This window comes from Haemaphysalis longicornis, unplaced genomic scaffold (genome assembly GCF_048455015.1).
Source record: "Haemaphysalis longicornis isolate Haplotype H1 unplaced genomic scaffold, Haemaphysalis longicornis Haplotype H1 scaffold_2, whole genome shotgun sequence".
NCBI lineage: Eukaryota > Metazoa > Arthropoda > Arachnida > Ixodida > Ixodidae > Haemaphysalis > Haemaphysalis longicornis.
In genome coordinates, this window is record NW_027526295.1 from 51,752,507 (window position 1) to 51,771,779 (window position 19,273).

The following is a 19,273-nucleotide window of genomic DNA, read 5'->3' on the forward strand; positions in this document are numbered from 1 at the left end:
GCACTAAAAACAGCACAAATGCAACTGCACTGACAGAATTTTGGGGGCACAAAGACCTTTCTGTTGTCCCACACAACCCTTTTATAAAGCTCCCAAGGAGAAATTGGAGCTCCTTCTTAACTAAAACAGATGCAGTAGTGATTATCAAGAGCATGTGTCCTGGCAAATTGCCGATGTAGTGTTTTCACATTCTTCATAATGTGTCCTTCAAGTGTCCTGGCCAATTCACGGCGCAGTTTCAACGGGCGGAATGAGGTGTTCCAACTCCATGTCTAGAGCTCGGCCTTCCCTTACAAGATTCTAGATGAAATCGATGCCTTTTGGCTTCGCTGTCGCTGAGACACAATTCAACGCCAGGGCTAGCATGGCGGAAGCCCGCCATCTCAAGCACAAAGCTTCACCATGAGCTCCGTGGTGTGGCCTGGCAAATCCCAGCCGACGTTCTTGTCACAGGGGGGAGTGTGGGGCAGAATCGCGGGGCACTGCTCTTGACGATAATGCGGCCACACAGGAACCACGAGCGCATACTGCGGGCCCACTTGTGTGTGCTCTGCTCCGGCCCCAAGACCGGCACTACGGCGGAAAACACCGGGCCCCATAAACGCTGCCGTCTGCCGTGTTCACTGAAGGCAAAAAGGCTTCAGGAAACCCATGGCTGCAATGTTGAATTGGCTGGGACCATCCTGGCATGAGCAAGATGTAGCAGTTTGTAGTCCGCGATCTGTGAAAGCGGTTGGGTGAGCTGTGAAATAGTTCCGACTGCGTCCTTGGATGTTTTCGTTGATGCTCCTTGGCGTTTGTGCTACGAACGAAGTTCAACGCAGAGCTTTCGCGGCAAGGCTGTCAGCCCCTGCGGCACAGGAGCTTAGTAAGCCGCCAGCTTCTTCAAAGCCGCTACGAGAGCGACGACGGACTCGCCTGGGAGTTGAAAACGGCAGGGCTGTGGAGCGACATGTTTGCGGAGCAGGGAGATGCAGTCTTTCGAAAAAGCACCGCTGGGAGTTTTCGCTGCGGCAGGGGCATTGACGGCCTCGTATGCACACGTGGGTGTCAGTCTCCCTGTCGTTGTTCGTTTCCATGTGGGAGTGCTGCCGTTCTGATGCACAACGCCCAGCCGGTGATAAAAATCCAGAAATCTCGTCAAGCACGCCGCGATCGAGACGCCGTGGAGCTTGCAGTCGAGAGGAGTTAGACAACTTGGGGAAAAACTCGCTGTCACCGTTGAGACGCGTAGAGAAACGAGGGCTTTCGAAGGCAACTTTAACTGCAATGCATGAGATTCCGCACGCTGCTTTGTTTAGCGCACCACAACAACCACGAGGATAACGAAGCCTAGCCAGTCACATTACTAGCCCCATCTCCAGCCGTAGCCAAGTCGTAAAACCGAAACCCAACCGAGACGACACGGTACCGAGACGTAGCCTGCGCTCAAATCCGCACTGGCGGCAAAGTCAAAGTGCAATTTCACGTATGCTAGGCGCATTCTCCCTTTTTTTGTACCATAATCACTGTGCGCATGATCGAAATGGCACAAATATTGCAGCGAAGTTGCTAACAGCATCTCGGCCGAAATATTACACCATAATCACTGTGCGCATGATCGAAATGGCACAAATATTGCAGCGAATTTCTAATGGCATCTCGGCCGGAATATTTCGTGTACGCGCAGCCGGACGTGTGAGCGAAGAAATATATCGCGGCGATCATGTCGCCACGCGGGTCGAAATGCGGCACTCACGGAGGGCCATTCCTCGGGATACCCATTCTGCTGCTACGCCCCGCACCTTTGAAAACCGCTCGGCGTCGGCTTGGTGAGGCCCTCGTGAGGGCTAAGGCGAACTTTGCGCCGCCTATGGTGGGAAGTCCCTCGGTAATACGTGAACTGCGCTCGGCTCCCATAGTCAACCCCAAGCACAGGGCACTGCCCCGCATTTTCTCGTTCCCCTCTCCCCACCCCCCCACCCAACGTTTACGCCATAACTTACACATACCCAACAAGAACGTATTCAATTCATTTATACAACGAAAAGCGGCCTAGTACGAGCCATTTATCCGCGGCCTATGTCACAAACTGTGTCCGTATTTCACCTTTCTACAAGGGGCTTATCAAGCATTCCCACATTCAAGACCACACACGGACCGAACTTCCCTTGCCGACCACTACTGGCCTTTCTTCTCATTAAAGCTTGCCTCCACCACCACAACCATGAGCCTTTCAAAAGGTGCTATATTTCAAATGTGCAAAGTGTTGGTGAAGGAGGACCACTTTGTAATCGTTTCTACTGGTGCACACTGCTGGCTTTTCCCTTGCGAGGTGACATTCTTGCCAATGACGACCTCATAACGCGGCAGCTACAACCTAAAAATTGAAGTGCACACCACCTAATACAAATACGGGGCAGACAAGCGAAACAGCCCTGCCAATGCATCTACGAGTGGGGACTGTGACCCGCTCAAAAAGGAGAGGAGGGGTGCCGTTTGCGAGATGACCCATCACGGCCTTCCACAATTTGCAAGCCAGGGGCTGGTTACGTGGAATTGCCCCTAGAAGGGTTCTAATCCTCTGCCTAAAAGTAAAGACTGAACGGCACTCACGCGATGACCCCTTGCCGGCTCTAATTTGCAAGTGCGCTACCTACCAGTGGTGGAATGAGGTCAGCAAGGAGTAGGCAATGGTGGTCTCTGAATGTACAATTTTCCTACTGCATGAATACCTGCGACCCTGCAGTCCATCTGCACTTTACGGGTTTGGCAACAAGAAGGGTCGAGCTGGTGCTGATGTTGCTGCTGGTGCAGGTGGAGTGCCAGTTGTACTTCAGCACGGCAGATGCAGTGACAGCCTTGTCATCGTACTCTACCGTACAGTTCAACTCAATTTCCATTTCTGCATCTGACAAATTCACCTGTGCTCTATGTACGTTACAAGGAGCTCAATGAGAACCACTCATGAGAATACGAGTTTCGGCCTGCCAAAACGACAGTGTGCTTGTGTCCCAGAACCTGGCAGATAACAGCAAGCGGCCACAAAGAAGAAGAAAAAGACCTGCAACGTAGCTTCCATGTCCCTCATAAGCTTAGTGGCAAGCATTCAGCATTTATTTTGTACCTCGTAGAGAGCATGACGATGTACTAGCCCACAGGTGGAATGAGTGGCTGATGCGATGGTTTACTGGACAATGCCTGGACGTGCCCTTTGAAGCATCTGCTGTTATCAGCACATCACTATGGGGCCAGTGTTGCTGGTAAAGTAGGAGTGCTCCATTTCGATTGGTTCACCACAAGAACTGCCCTAGTCACCAGCGCCTCTCCTTAAAATTCTCTCTCCCCACTCTTGCACTGCCTCCAGGAAAAGTTCTGACAGCCGATTCGATCATTAGTAGTTCTGGCATTATTCAAAGCAGCAGCCTAACCATTGAAATAAAATAAAATCTTTTACACTATAAAGTTGAGAAAACCATTACTTGTTGTAATACAGTCCAGCCCACTAATAACGAACACATCGGGAAACAAAAATCAGTTTGTTGTGTTCGTTTTTCGCTATATCTGAACATAAAATATAAGAGTACAAACGGCATCGCGAAACGAAGATTTGTTCTTTACAGCGAAGATTTCATTAAAACCAGGTTCATTATAAGTGGGCAACACTGTATATCAAAAATATTTTGGTAGCACTCGTGAGTTAAAGGGACCCAGAAAAGCTTTGTGAAGGTGGCAATCAAATGCATTCAGGTGGTAGAACACATAACGGGGAATCTTTGAGCCAAGTGTGAGCCCCATACGTTGTACGGATAATTTGTAAATAATTTTTGAAGATAGCCTTTCTCAGCCGATGAGCCTTTTTCAGCCGATCATGGCTGACGCAACGGCGAGCCGCCCCCTGATTCGCCCAATCGCCGGCAACGTCACTGCCATTGGCTTCCGGCTGCTCTTCCTCCTTCCTGCACAATCCCGAGGCAAAGGTAACGACAGGCGGGTCCGCAGCGATTGACGCGTGCCTAGGGGCAGGAATGTAGCTACCGTAGAACGGAAGTCGAGCGTCGCGATGTCATATGACTATTCCCGGTGTTTCCAGCTGCTTTGAAAGCAGCAGAGAAAGAGGAGGAATCGATCGGCAAGGGGGGAGGGGTGCATTTAATTGCTTCTGGCGCAGCTAATACTGAATGTAGATCAATATTTCCAACGGCATTGCATCGCTATACTGGTGCAACGCGACAATACAGGCCTTTTGTTACTTTTACAAAAGGCTCTTCTGGGTCCCTTTAAGCTTCTACCTTAATTATACCTAGCCTGGGAACATCTAAGGAATTCATCGTACTAGCGAACATTAAGACAGGGACAAAGCTAAAGAAAAAACGAACCACACACTAGAACTTCAACTGAGTTTATGCCACATAAACAGAAAAACACCAATAAGTGCATGCTATTTGAAGGGGTTATCATAAAAACGCAGTGAAAACACAATCGCTCGTATCACAGGCCATTACAGCGCCGGCCCATATCACATGGCAGAAATTAAACACACACGTGCGGACAGCCTTCATCCATCGCCCGTGCTCAACCACCTTCTCCTCTCCAAAAAATTGAATTCCTTAGAGGATAGCGCCAAGGATGGAACTTTTAACCAGAACTGTACTCACTGAAATAACAGTAAAACTTGTCACACAGCTGTGTTGCCCCACAGTAAAGGACTAAGGATATTCAAGCCCTTTCATAATGCCACCAATTCTTAAAAATATAAGAAAATAAGAATGAAAAAAAAGAGAAAGAGGGTGAATTGGATGCAGGAGCAGTACAGAGCGAATTTATTGTACATCTCTCAGAATCACAGCACTCCACAACAATTGAGCCGACTGCACAGTGCGCAGCACAGCCGTCGTCCTCTACTGCCCAAACAGCAGCAGCAGTTCACAGTGCCGAGTCCGTGGGAACATGTCCACTGTTGGACAGGCAAAGAGGAGGCGGAACGGCCCTCCCACTTTCCCTGCCTGAGGAAAGGATGGCTGCACGACCTGCATGACACACACGAACGCATTGTATAACAAGCTGTCAAAAAATTCCTGCGGCATTGAAGTCTGCTTACGCATTTCGAAGGTGAGAGCCTGGTGATACTTACTAACAACTCTTCCTTTACTGCTAGTACATCGTATTTGGGTCTCTTTGTTTGCTTTCATTTCCTTGTCTTTTGGCGAAAATCGCAACTTTAACCAGGTTCTTTTCTCCTACCCACAAAACTTCACACTCAGGTATCATGCGGCAAACACTGCTGTATATTCATGCATATAACCCGCCCCTGCATATAATCCACACCCCCACTTTCAGCTTGCCGGAAAAAAAAAACCTTCCCGTATTGCCAGCACATTTGATTGAGGAAACGCTGCACCAAGGCTACTGCTCAAGCAACACATGACATACTGTGTAGACAGCAAAAGCGTATACTATTTACCAAGTAGAATACACTGACCGCAAGGCGAAAGTCACAATTCACTCATTGTCACAGCGCTCGCTAGAGCTATCGCTCGAGCCGCAGCCCTCACTGCTGTACACAAGGTCATCTTCGGTTCCATTCATGTTGTTTGTGGTGCAGCATTCTTTGAAGCTATGGAGGGGCTTCATGCACAACGCACGTTGCCATGAAGCTGCACTAAAGGAAAAACCCCCTGTATTATCCACACCCCTACTTTGCCACTGAAATTTTTGCATTTTTGGTGCAGCTTATACACATGAAAATACGGCATTATGCAGCTTTGCAGTTTTGATTCAGAGTTTTATGGAACAGGCACGTGATCTCCCCAAAGCTCTCGATTCCTCACCAGTAGCCCAAGTGAGACGAAGAAAGGACATGGAAGAACGACGACAACTTTTGTTCTACGGCTGACAACACGTGGTGATAGCAAAGCGGTAACACATGGGGCAGCTACTGCAGGGGCCAGCATTTAAATACCATCACACAACGTAGGTGTTTCTTTTATTTATTTATTCTTTACAGCGGCGGCCATTTTCTGGACCGGACAACAACGACAGAACGGCACGATTAAAGGCCAACTGCACTCAAAACTTCAACCGCTTGAAAATGTTACTTCGTATAGCCTGCCTAAAAATATTGCACGGTACAAAATATGACAGCTGAAATACGCGTATCCACGGCGCAAATGACCATCGAAAATTGGAGATTTTGAAACCGAAATCGCGAAGAGTGCAGCCATTACAGCCAGGCCTCCAGCTGGTCCAGGCGGCGAGCAAGAAGCTGCACGCGGCCGGCCAGCCGGAGCGAACCTGTGTGCAATGCTTCACTCTCCCTGCAGTCCTAGGGGAAGCACGCCCAGCGGAGCTCAACCGGTACTCTTGGCTGGCCGGAGGAAAAAGCACCCGGCCGGCCGCAATGTCCCTTCTTCTTCACGGCTGTTTGCACGATCTGCCGGCAGGTGCAACGTCGCCTGCGACGGAGCTGTTCTAAATGCTTCGAATTAATTAACCACACATTTAACGCGGCTACCAGTCATGTCCCAGTTGGTTTGGTGGTACGTACTGTGCGTTCAAAGTAAATTTGGCCCAGATGAAATTTGAGTGCAGTTGGCCTTTAAAACTCTTTCGTTACCGCGAAAAATTGACCGATTTTTAGGGGTCTAAGATGACATTTTTTCTGCGCTAAACATATTGGGTAGGCACATATTGCAGTGACATAAAATGCAGATGATTCAAGGTCCTTTCTAACGACACAAGTTTTAATAATTGTTTCATAAATGATGATTGCAAAAAAAATTATCAAATTCGAAATTTTCGTCCAGCCGTCGAAGAAAATACGCAAAAGGAAGTTGCATGTAGCAAACCACCAGTACTAGGAAAAATTTAGAATATAAATTTTGTAGGGAAACATTCGAAAAACCCATCCTAGAAAAAAAATTGATTTGCTCGCAACAATTTGCCGGATACCAAAGAAAATACTAGCACACGTGGTGCCCGTGCCGTGCGGTGACGCCCAACCTCTGTTTCAAATTTCACAATTTCGGATGCTTTTCTGCAAGAAATCTGGTGGTTTGACATTATTAAAGAGACCATTTAGTCCCCACATGACGTAAAAACACCTCGTCAATGATTGTGGCCAGAAGAAGATTCAAGGCAAGCAAGCGATGCGAGAAAATCCACTTGGAGTCGAAAGCGAAACACGGTGGCGGATGCTTGTTGACGCTCTGATCGTCACTTGTCTGTCAGAACTTTAATCTGCAGTTTAATATCACCTACTGACTCACCATGGTAGCCCTGCTTGCAGGAATAAGGTGCGATGCGCTAGAATCATGCCCAGCAAGCTTCTACCAAGTAGCTGTTGCGCTATGAAGACTTCAGCACTATGAGCCTCCTGATTGCAGCACCACCTAACATTTTTTAAAAGAAACAAGACCAAGCCTGTTGGAGACTTTGTGGAAATAGGCAGTTCTACTAAGCAGCAAAACTAGACCCCCGGAAATACCCTCGTATAGAAAGGAAACTGGGCGGTGAACAGCTGGCGGTGTTCAAGGCCGATTGGAAGCGCTCTCCTCGTCTGAACTGATATCCGACGTTTTAGTGTTATCTTTTGGCTTTCAGCTGAAGGGAAGGCGTGGGTGAAATGCAACCACAAGCGGCGTGCATTTTTCAAGGAACAGTAGCAGGCGACGGAGGCGTCATGGCAAATCGGCAGGAAGTTGTGTGAATATGAATTTTGCAATGCAAAAACAAAACCGAAACTGCTGGAAACTGGCTAAAAATGCCAGATCTGCTTGTTAGACACGCGAGGGACCTTTAGAAATAAGCTGTGGCAGAATAAAAATACCCTTTCTCCGAGCCAAAGATCACTAGCGAATAGCTCATGACATTTTCAGGGAATGGGAGAGCCCTCTCCAAATCCCTGTTTTCGCCCCCAAACTACATAGCGTCACGCACTGATCACCAATACAAAGAAATAAAAATGTGCATGGCCTGAGTCCGCCTATACTGTCCATGCTAATATGTAGATTCAGAGAAGACCTGGGCCATCAAACCAAGACAATAGAAACAAAAGCACAGTGGCTTTAGAAGAGAGAACAAAAAAAAAAGAAAAACCTCGGCTAGTTGGTGTAATGGCATAGCTCTTAAATTAAATACAGCTGGAAATGAGAGAGACGCAACTTTCACCCGTGTTCCATGCCGTTTGTTTAGTGCCACAGTTGTGAGCTATACAGTTTCGGTGGGATAGGACTGGATGAACAATTCGATGCCAGCAACATCACTACCCTTCAGGTAAAGGACTGACGGAACACAGTACTTTGCAATGATCTGATGGAGGGGACAGCTACCCAAGTACTACACCATGTTAGTACCAGTGCAAGGCTGGGATAGCCCTGGAAAGAATAAATTTTAGCGAATGCTGCACGTGCAGGTAAGCCTCAGAGTGCTCCCATAAAGTCTAGTATTCCAAGCTGATTCTTCAATAGGTGGTGGCTTCTTCTGACTAACTGCCCAAAATTAGTGCAACTTTACACTCATCTCTAGGACTTCATCACCTGTACTGAACAACTGCTTGCCAGTTCCTCTCGCAACACAACCACTTTGGATTTCACGACGTTTCTGCTACTAAGCTTCCCCCTGATGCTTCATGAAAAAACACTGCTGGGGTATTTGCAGGATATTTCCTATGTGTACACGAGTTCCTGTGCGCCTACAACTGCATCTTGAAAGGAGCAGGATACATATAGAACAGTCCATAAGATAAGTAAGATTGTGATCTAATGTCTTATTTTGCTATTGATGCTAGTGAGGAGTGGGAACATGATTCTGTGTCGCAAGTATAGCAATATGCTCTACATGGGGCTCCTTGTACCTTTCCCACGTGCACTGACCTTGCCTCTGCTTCCTTGCTTCTTGTCAAGAATCAGCGAGATGAACTGCACTCCCTTTTTTCTGTTCTTTTTTTGCAGGCTATCTGCAGATTCTCTCGGCAAGAGACTGTCACCAGCGAACGCATGTTTACTCTTGGAGAGTGGGAAAAAAAAGTGTGAACAAAACTTAAACAGGACACAGTGCAGTGCCCTGCTTATGTCTTGTCAAATTTTTTTTGTGCTGTTCGGAGGATTATTGACTTTAATTATTTATTATTCTTTAATTATTTACACCTTTCTTCTTTTTTGCAACACCCACACTCCTGGGCCCATTAAAAAAAAGAAGCAGGCCAAGGGCCGACAACATCAGGAGCCGCCACAGCATTGCTTGCAATTCTGCCACTGAGAAGGCTTTGTGGTGAAGCGTGCCTGAACGTGGAAATAGAAGATACTATGGCACAGCTAGAGCCACCAAATAAGGTTTATTCCGTCGCTATAGGCACAGCTGTTTGCCAGCTGAGAAGCTGCACAACACGCGGTGCAAACTGGAGGCAGATGTCAACACTGGGCACTTAATATAGACACCGGTGAGCCACGCCTGGCTGCAAAGCCTCCCACGTCTAGCTCAACAAGTCAGCAATGCCTGCCCATAAACTTCTGAAGGTTGGAGCCACCCTGAGGTGCCATAAAACACGCAGCAATAAAGTGATGACGGTGGCGAGAACATTTGATATTCCCGAAGTATGCTCCACCAAGCCGTCCCCCCCACTGTCCATAAGTAACAAACATGGTTCTCATTCACCATGACAGCTTAGCACCCCTACTCAAATCTTGGGGCCATCACAGGTTCCTCGGTCCTTTCTTCGTTTCAGCCACAATGACCCCCATCCCCATCCACTCTCTAATCCACGATCACGAAGCAACAACATTTCAGGGGAACCAGCCCAGCATTTTCAAGCAACTCGATAACGTGAGCCGTGTTTGAAGTGGTAGCACCCTGGCAACCCCCCGTGGCTGTATTGTGATGGAGGTGAACAACCTGCATCACACACCCTACTTTGTCAGCCACCGTCGGGGCATAGTGGGGCATGCTGTATCTGTGCAATGCTTCCTGATCACACACACATGCCCACACCAATGGCACTTCCCCCTCCCAAGTGTGTTCTTGCTCTGTCACCATGACAGGTGCCCTCTTTCCCTGAGTGTGGCACTTCACATGTTTCTGAACTCATTCAAGTCTGCTTCCTAGGTGCCTTCTGAGGCACCTAGACGCTTTTTTGCTCCATCAGCACACATTGGCAGCACGCATTCATTGTAGGCCTTGCTTGTCAGCGACAAGGACGGGCTCCACCCCACTCACAATCATCAGCACAAAAGGAAGAAGGGAAGGCACTATCAGTGGCCCTTGCCCAGCACTAAAAACACAAATGTCATGCAGTTTTCATCTCTCATTCACAAAGTGAGCCAGGAAGATCATATAACTCCCTAATCCGCGCTGCAGCGGCAGGCTTTTTGAAAGCATCCAACTCTGACGAATGGTGTGCAAGGAAACGTCAGGGCTTGTGGATTCCTGTCAAGCACAAGTAAGAAAAGAAGGGTGTGCATCTCCACATGACTGCAGCACCCACCTTCGCTGGCAAGCCGCAACGATGCAACGCTGTTACAGCTAATGCTCACAAGACCAGCCATGAAACACCTAATGTCAAGTTCTGAGGAAATTCTTACACCTGCTTATAAGGAGCTATCTAATTATTCAAGAGCTGTTTTCCAAAGGCTTTGCACAAGGCTTTGCGGAAGGCTCTGTCAGATATTGAAATACGAGCCATGTGGGGATACACTCACTCAGGCCCGCCTGGCCCGGGTTCACGATGACGCAGAGGTCGTTGGCAAGGAACTAGCCGCGCAACTTGGGAAGCAGCATCTCTGTCCGGCCAACCTGGTAGCGTGCGTTGCTGATGCCTGCGAAATACAGATGACACACATCAACACAAAACTGCAGAAACCACTGTTCTCCTCCAAGTGCAGGCACACATAAAAATTGAGTGCTTCTTGCGGTGCTCTTGACTGGCAGCATTTCTAACCTCCCTCATGGAAATGTCCGCCCAACAAGGGCACAAACTGCTATCAAGGTGGTGAGGAGTGGAGCTTTGTTGGTACTTGGTGTCAGTTAGGCGGGACAGGCACACCAGGCCAAACGCATCTTTCTTCCACGCACAAACAGCACTGAGTGCGACATTACACACTCAGTTGCAGGCTTGGCTGATTTGCATAAATCAGCAGTGCGCAAGCACAGCAGTGACCCACAACCAAATAAATCACTTGAAAAGAACAGGAAAAGATGCACTCCTCCAAGCACTGTCCACGTCTTCCTTTAGGTTCCCAAAATAGCCTGCCTTTTGTTTTCCTTAGAGACACCATGCTTTGCAGCAATCTTGGCAGCCTCCCTCAGTGATGGCTGCTCATGTCATGCACGTCGACATGATACCCGACAAGATGTGGACATGATTTTCAGAAGCTGTTGGACACAACTTTCGCATGTGGGAGCTTTGAAAATTTTGTTTGACAGCCCAGGAAATGACAAATGCAAGTAAGGATAAGGCCGGATTGGCCTGTGATTCCTTTTACACCTCAAGCATCGATCCCCGACAGACAGTGCGAACAGATGTTCCTGTGAACATAATCCCAGAGGGATAACATATCTGACCTGCCCATGGATATGCAATTCTGCTGCACACAAAGCAGGGCCACACTGATGCACCATGGCGCAATCCTCACTGCCATTTGTCAGAATCACAATAATGGCCACATAAACTGCAATAAGGACATCGCTGTAGGTGTGACTGGCGCCTTGGGCTTTTGTGTGCTTAAGCCTAACAGAAAAGACAACAACCCGTTGAGGGTTGGCCTGCTTGTGCGCTGGTAGCATGCGCTGGAAACCTTCTGCCCACCCCAGAAGGGGCAGAACACACACGCCCAGTAGAGCAAAGGCAGTCACTTGTGGGCCCGATTACCAAAAAAAAGTGTTGTACCAGGTCTGACTCCCTCGTAATCGAGGCCTGGCACTAAAATGTGCAGCGAAAGTCTATGCGCACGCTTGAAGGCACCGATTATGACAATAAAAATTAACTCCAAACATGACCCGAAAAGAATTTGGGCAATTTCACAATTTACAACATAAATGCAGCGCAAATCTAAGATTGTCGCATGGCTGGGGACGCAGGAGCGTGCGGGAGCACGAGTGGCCCAAGCCCGCAGGAAGAGACGATGTGCACGCCTGCTTGCCGAGCCGAGAAAGAACCCCATCCTTTATTGGGTGCAGAATGTACACACAAAGATTCAAGATAACAAGCGGCAGCCTAACAAATGGGCTGGAAGGTGGCGACCTCTTGATTAGAAAAGCTGGGAAAAAGCTGCACCACAGCTATTTCACTTGCTTAATTACAGACAGCCGCTCCTCATGCAAAAAGCTCTCCCATAGCTTCTGTTATATGAACCCCTTTAACACGGCCCAATGCCGATAACTCCACACACAGTACGTGTACTTCGCTGCAAATTTTCAGCACATTCTGATGCATGGCAGAGCTCATGATATATGTAGTAAGTCCTTTTGGTTCTGACATGCTCACAGTGTGTAACTGACTGTTCACTGCCAAGCACCGTAGTGGCTTCTGCAAAGGCTCATTTAGTGGAAACAATGCGATGTGTGCACAGCCATGATGCTGATCAAGTCCTGGTGTGTGCAAGGCCAGGCGAAAAGTGGACATGAATGGGAGGAAGGGCTGGCTTACTACACACAATGAACACAACAATGTGCAACTTCTCCTGAAAAAGAGGGAAGTTCTTAATCATGAAAGCAAACACCGTTGTGAGGAAGTAGCCGGAACTTTGCGTCTTTGAAGAACATTTTGTGCAAGTAGACGGCCAATCCCTATGGTGGGGCTATGTGCCACGAGGAGAAAGAGGAGGTGTGCTAGAGTATTCCGGCGAAGGGGGACGGTGTGTTCCGGATTGCTCGGCGGTGATCGTGAGCAAGAGGGCAGCCTTCGGACCGGACGCCGCTGTTCCAGTACCGGGTGCGCGACCGTGGTTCCCCTGCGACGGCCTAGAAGGCGACGGCCAGGGAACGACAGCAGGGAAGTTGGTCAACTGCAACAGTCTCACGTGTTGGATGAGCTGTTCGGGAGTGTGCAGATTGGCTGGAGCGTCTTCGGCGCGCCGGCGGAACTTCCTCGAACGTGGGCAGGTCGTGGGGCGCTGGTCCGTGCTGTCGTTCCCTGGCCGTCGCCTTCTAGGCCGTCGCAGGGGAACCACGGTCGCGCACCCGGTACTGGAACAGCGGCGTCCGGTCCGAAGGCTGCCCTCTTGCTCACGATCACCGCCGAGCAATCCGGAACACACCGTCCCCCTTCGCCGGAATACTCTAGCACACCTCCTCTTTCTCCTCGTGGCACATAGCCCCACCATAGGGATTGGCCGTCTACTTGCACAAAATGTTCTTCAAAGACGCAAAGTTCCGGCTACTTCCTCACATGTCTCCCCACTTTAGAAAGTTGTCGGCGAAGACGCACACTTTCACCCCCTCACTACTCCACCAAGAAGAAAAACGCACTGGTGGGAAAATAACACGCGCGGATGTTCACACTCTAGTGAGGAAATCGGCATTAACGTTGTCACTATGCCTAATGCTAGTGGATCAGTGTCCTAACAATAGTAGTAGGCACTCTCGCCGAAGCTCGGCTCCTACATTTTTGTCGAATGCGTCAGTCCGTAAGACAACGTTGTCGCACAAATAGGCGTCTTCCAAAAAGGCACTACACCAACTTCGTGATTTGGAGTTTTGCGCCGACAAACATTGAAAGATCTGACCAATGTCTTAATGTCGGCGTAGATATTCGGCCAGTAGAATTCGTGAAGAATTGTTTCCGTTGTCTTCCGAATGTCTTTGTTGCAGGGTCCGATATTGTTGTGAGCTATCTGGAGCACAGAGTCTCGGAATTGTTTTGGAATTACCAGTTGTTTGTACTGTTGACCCGATGTGAGCTGGCATCGTCGGTACAGCAAGCCGTCCTCTTTGACAAATAGGTAGGTGTTGCCCCTTCGAGATGTGATTTCCTTACCTTGCCCCTTAAAGCACCTTCGCAGAGTTCTATCTTCACATTGCTTTGCCATCATCTCCTCTCTTGTCACCTCAGCAAATGTGAAGTTCTTTGTTGTCAAGTTATCTTCCTTGACAACGGAGACTACTTCGGGTGGCTTGTTGTCACTGGTATCGCTGTGCTTACGGCGGTGCGCACGTTGCTTCTTCATCTCATCTGCTTGCTGTGCTTGTTGGGTGAAGTTCGGGTCAGGATCGCATGGATCTCTCGCACCTGGGATGTTACCCAGGACCAAGTCGTAAAGTGGTTCAGTCATGCACTTTGCCAGGACGTGGCCTGAAAAGTAGGGCGTATGGATTTTGATATACGCCTCTGGGAGGCGCTGTGTAGTCTTGTCCAGGAACAACACGGTGGTGGCTTGACCTGTCATGCACGTATCTGGCACGAGCTCTTTCCGTACAATTACGGCGTTGCTTCCTGAATCCCGCAGCACCGATATGGATTTCCCGTACATCTGACCGGTAACAACAGGTAAGTTGTCGGCGGAGCATCCTGGTTCAGTTGCGTCTCCTCCAAACATCTTCCGCGGGTTGGGATCAGAAATATGCATGTAATGACGAGTACCTCGTCTCCTTTTCCGGGATGTCACTACTACACAAGCAGAAACTTGCTTGGGATGGGGCTCTCTCGATTTGCAGTTCTCTCACTGGTGGCCTGGTTTGCCGCAATCGGAGCATATTGGAGCTTGTCCCGCCATACGACAATCAGGAGCACGATGTCCAACTCTGCCACAAATAAAGCATGTCGGTCCTTTCTTTGCAGCGCCATCAGTATGACTCGAGCCTGCGTGTGTCGGAGTGTCTTCCTTGAACTTCCCCAAGTTCTTTAGAGACTGGGCTTCCAGAAACCGATCGGAAACTTCGGCCATTTGGTTAATGGTCTGGAAGTCTCTTTCTTTAATGAAGACCACAAGTTCCTGGCTGCAGCACTTCAGGAACTGCTCGGCGATCATTTTGTCGCGTAGGCTCTCAAATGTCTTTGGTACACCCGAAGTCTCGATCCACCGATCAAAATATCCTGACAGGCGGGAAGCAAACTGTGCTCCAGTTTCTCCATCTTCGGCCATGGCATAGCGGAACTTGTCATTGTAGCCCTGAGCAGTGAATCGAAATCGCTGAAGAAGAGCCAACTTGACCTTCTGGTAATTCAGAGAGTCCTCCGGCGTCATTCTCCCGATGACTGTGAGAGCGTCTCCAGTCAGACACATGCTCAGGCCAACAGCCCATTTATCTTCCGGCCACTGTTGCGCGAGCGCTATCCTCTCAAACCTCATGAGGTAGGCGTCTAGATCATCCCGACGATCGTCAAACGGGGGAATGAAATTGTGTGGGCTTATGGACATAGGCGCCGGTGCTGCCGCTGATGCGCTCGCTTCGTTGCCCTGCGGATTGTTCCTGGCACCTTCCTGCAGTCTTAACTTTAGCTGAAGGTTCGCATGCTCCAGCTCTGCAGCTGCCTTGTTAGCCTCGCGTTCTGCTGCCCTCTCAGCTCTCATGCGATCTTGCTCTGCCCTCACCCATTCCCGGAGCTCAGAGTCCCTCAGACCCAGTTGGGTACCAAGCGTGACTAGTTTGTCCAGTTCCATGTCACGTCTCGAACTCTCCAATCCTCCTGCTGGTGACGTTAGCTCTTCGGGTTAAGTTAATGAAGAGTCCTGTCGCGGACGCCAGATGTGATGGAATACAGGCTCTTCTAACGATCCCCAGCGTTACGGACGGGAGAATAACGAGACAGGGCACCGGAACATGTAGAAGAACTGTAGATGGCACGCTTTATAGGGTTGGGTAATCGCAAGAACACGCGGAGTAAAAAAGCGACGGGGAAAAAACTAAACAGGGCTGCTAACTAAAAAGAAACACGAGTCCGTTTGAACGGAAGTCAAGTTGGTCAACTGCAACAGTCTCACGTGTTGGATGAGCTGTTCGGGAGTGTGCAGATTGGCTGGAGCGTCTTCGGCGCGCCGGCGGAACTTCCTCGAACGTGGGCAGGTCGTGGGGCGCTGGTCCGTGCTGTCGTTCCCTGGCCGTCGCCTTCTAGGCCGTCGCAGGGGAACCACGGTCACGCACCCGGTACTGGAACAGCGGCGTCCGGTCCGAAGGCTGCCCTCTTGCTCACGATCACCGCCGAGCAATCCGGAACACACCGTCCCCCTTCGCCGGAATACTCTAGCACACCTCCTCTTTCTCCTCGTGGCACATAGCCCCACCATAGGGATTGGCCGTCTACTTGCACAAAATGTTCTTCAAAGACGCAAAGTTCCGGCTACTTCCTCACAACCGTGCTAACACTGCTTGCTCTCCAGACTGCAGGGTAGAAAGAAGTAGGTGCAGTAAGCAGAAAGTGCAAGCAAACTACGATGTTGCAGCCACCATACATTAAAATGGAAAGCCTCACATGAGAATTTGCAGGCTGCTAATCTGAAGAGAGAAAAAAAAAAAGAACTCGTTTTATAGAGGAAAAAAATGGTGTTGTCACAAACTGAATTTTTTTCTGACCTGTGGTCTCTAGAAGTTGGTGTGATAACCTGGACTGACTCCTTTGATAAACGTAGCACCCATCTCTTCACGAAACCTACGAACTATATCTTCACGGAACCATTGACTTCAAAATGCCACCCACCATTCCAGGTGGTTGAACCATGAACAGTGCTATCTTTTCGACTATCCCCTCCCTCCCTCCCCACCAGGGCATTCACACCCCCTCTGACAGTAAGGCTATTCCTCCTCCTCCTCTACCCCTAACTAAATTGCAGCGCTCATTTTGAGAAAAGGGTCAACTGCAGTGGCGTTAACTAAACTAGACCTCAGGTCTGTGCTGTCAAATATCTTCAAAAACGCTGCCTGCAACTGAATGTTGTCGTTAATGTTGCGCACTATATCAGCCCTCGATGTTGGCTAGTCCTGGCCAATAACTACTACTCACCACTGAGCTGTGCATTGTGTGTGGCGGCCTCAATGGCCTGGGCAGACACGTCCACGCCCAGTACCGTGTGCAGCTACCGTGCCAGCATCAGCCCAATGGTGCCTGCAACAATGCAGGGCAGCACCTTTACCCACACAGACACAACAGATCGGCACCAGGGGGAGAGGGGGGGGGCAAGAACGCTCCTTGTAAGCAGCCACAGCAGTCAAGTGGATGCCACTGCATGGATCCCCCAAGCATGCCACATCTCCGCACTGCTGTGGATGACCACCGACTTGGCAGAACTCACCAAGAGGTGCTTGAAATGGGCATTCAAAATGGTTCATTGCCACTGGTGCCACCACAAATTAATGAGCTGTATGGTTAGTTCCAAGTGGTGTATCAAAAAACCGATTGCCTCACTGCATTCACCAGGGTTCCTAGCATTGGAAAATATAAAGATTACAGCTTTATGACTGGCACATTGACTGGCTCAAGAAATAACGGCATATTCCTGTTCCACACGTTTCCTCCACTTTTGTTCTCTTTGCGCAGTCAGCCACTTTAGGAGCTGCTTAGCTGCCACAGACACCAACTTGGCCAGATGCCAGCTTTTCCGCTCACTTAGCCGTTCAATGCATTTGCGATAAATGCCTCCCTGCACTGGCATTCCACGGGCTTGAATCACGACCCACTTTATGGACAATGACCTGCCCATGCTCGGGGATCCCTCTGCTCCACATCTGCCCTCACTTATTCACCTTTTTCAGTTGTCTAGGACGCTCCCACACCAGCTGGCCATGCATTTCATCCTCACTTGTCAAGCTGAGTGTCTTTTTGGCTTGCTATGCTTTAGCACCGTCTGCCTCCACTGTCATTTCATTCTGTTTCTTGAGTCCCTGCAGTCCGTCTACGCCAGTTCCTCGTACAGAGAATGCATGCACACTGTGGGCTGGACTGTGTGTTTACAGGGGCCATTCAGACAAAATACAAGTTTGTTTGATTCGAAAGATTTGGTGTTTTAGAGTGCCCCCAGCCCTTGTCCGGCAGCAAACGGTGCTGTATTCACCGAGAAATAAATCAATTTAGATTAAAATTGTGGCCATCCCGACAAATCGTGTGTTTTCGTGGCGTCTTCCCTGATGTCATGAGGGCAAGTATCCACACAAACTTCCAGTGGGTCATTACGCTCTGCAGCCTTGCTTGCTGTCAGTCCTCCCTCGTGGCGCTACATACTCGGCCACAGACCGTTGTCCGCCGTTGCTTTGTTTTTGACCGTGTTTGCACCTGGATTGTTTTTGTTACGGTAGAAAGTAATAGTTTCGTGAAACATGGGCTATGCCCGACAAACAGGGTCACGTAGGACAACGTCGCTTACGCCAATCGGCCAGTGTCGTGTAAGACAACTCCAAAGCGGCAGACTGCTGTGCAACTAAAACAAGCATAGTGCGCCCAGTACCAACAGCAGTGTGCATCGGAACTTCTTTGTTTACGTGTATTTTCGTACCTTTCATGCTTTACCCCACCATTCTTACTGCTGTAAAATGAATATGCATTGCATTTAGGCTCAAATAGCTCCTTCGTCAAGCTTATAAGTGCTGCCTAATTTGCATTTGCTTTTACCGGCCTCAGCCAATCGCATGGCTGGCCCATACGACATCATAGGTTCTGTTGCAGGAAATGAGTGATTGGGTCGCATGGCCATTCCCTTTTTTTCCTGATTATGTAGCTTACTTGAGCGAAGTGTCCGTTAAAAGTGGTGTCAGTATGATTCTAACGAGGCACTCTTTCGGATGAACCAAACTTTTGTTTTGGTTGCATGGCCCCTTTAAAGGGGACATGAAGACAAAAACAAGTTTGGGTAAATAAAGAGACTGCCTTGTCCCGATAACAATGACGCCAATTCTGTTCCAACCTTCAAAGAAATAACCGAGATACAATTAGAGAAGCGAGATGAACCAGATGAAGTGGCAGTTCCCGGCAATTTCCCTAAGATGTCACCAAATCTGGTTTGTGCGATTGCTGGGAACAACCTAAGCAACGCCAAGGAATGCCACTGGGGGATTGTAGTGGGGACTCTATACAGTCGTTTGATCACGTCACTTGAATGCTAGTGTGCACTTATTCACATAGCACTGATGAGCGCTTGCAGTGCTGGTCCATATGACGTCCCTGTAGAGCAAGATTTGATAGTTTCTCAATATTACTTGCGTCTACCATCAAAAAAGAAAAAAACATCTGTCATAGCTGGAGTGCAGCTGTGTGAGTTGCCAAAGGTTAGTTTTTTCAAGCTGAACGTACCGTATTTGCACGAATGTAACGCGATTTTTTTTTTTTTTTTCAAGCGATTTTTGCCTCCAAAACACCCCTCACGTTATATTCGGA

At 49.0% G+C, this 19,273-nt stretch overlaps 1 protein-coding gene across 4 annotated transcripts in view; it reads right to left on the reverse strand.

Annotated features, from left to right (window-relative positions):
- Positions 1 to 4,194: 4,194 nt before the first annotated feature.
- The window catches only part of LOC144168882 (uncharacterized), a 30,378-nt gene continuing 15,299 nt past the window's right edge, over positions 4,195 to 19,273 (reverse strand). Inside the window, exons 7-10 of one of the 4 annotated variants that reach the window (XM_077697875.1) lie at positions 16,910 to 17,011; positions 12,993 to 16,290; positions 10,674 to 10,790; positions 4,195 to 5,009 (exon numbers count right to left, since the gene is read on the reverse strand). In XM_077697875.1, coding sequence (XP_077554001.1) covers positions 14,631 to 15,572 — 942 coding nt within the window. In that variant the 5' untranslated portion in view covers positions 15,573 to 16,290; positions 16,910 to 17,011 and the 3' untranslated portion in view covers positions 4,195 to 5,009; positions 10,674 to 10,790; positions 12,993 to 14,630. The remainder of the gene's footprint in view (positions 5,010 to 10,673; positions 10,791 to 12,992; positions 16,291 to 16,909; positions 17,012 to 19,273) is intronic. The other 3 variants (XM_077697876.1, XR_013322277.1, XM_077697877.1) reach the window with 3 other exon arrangements.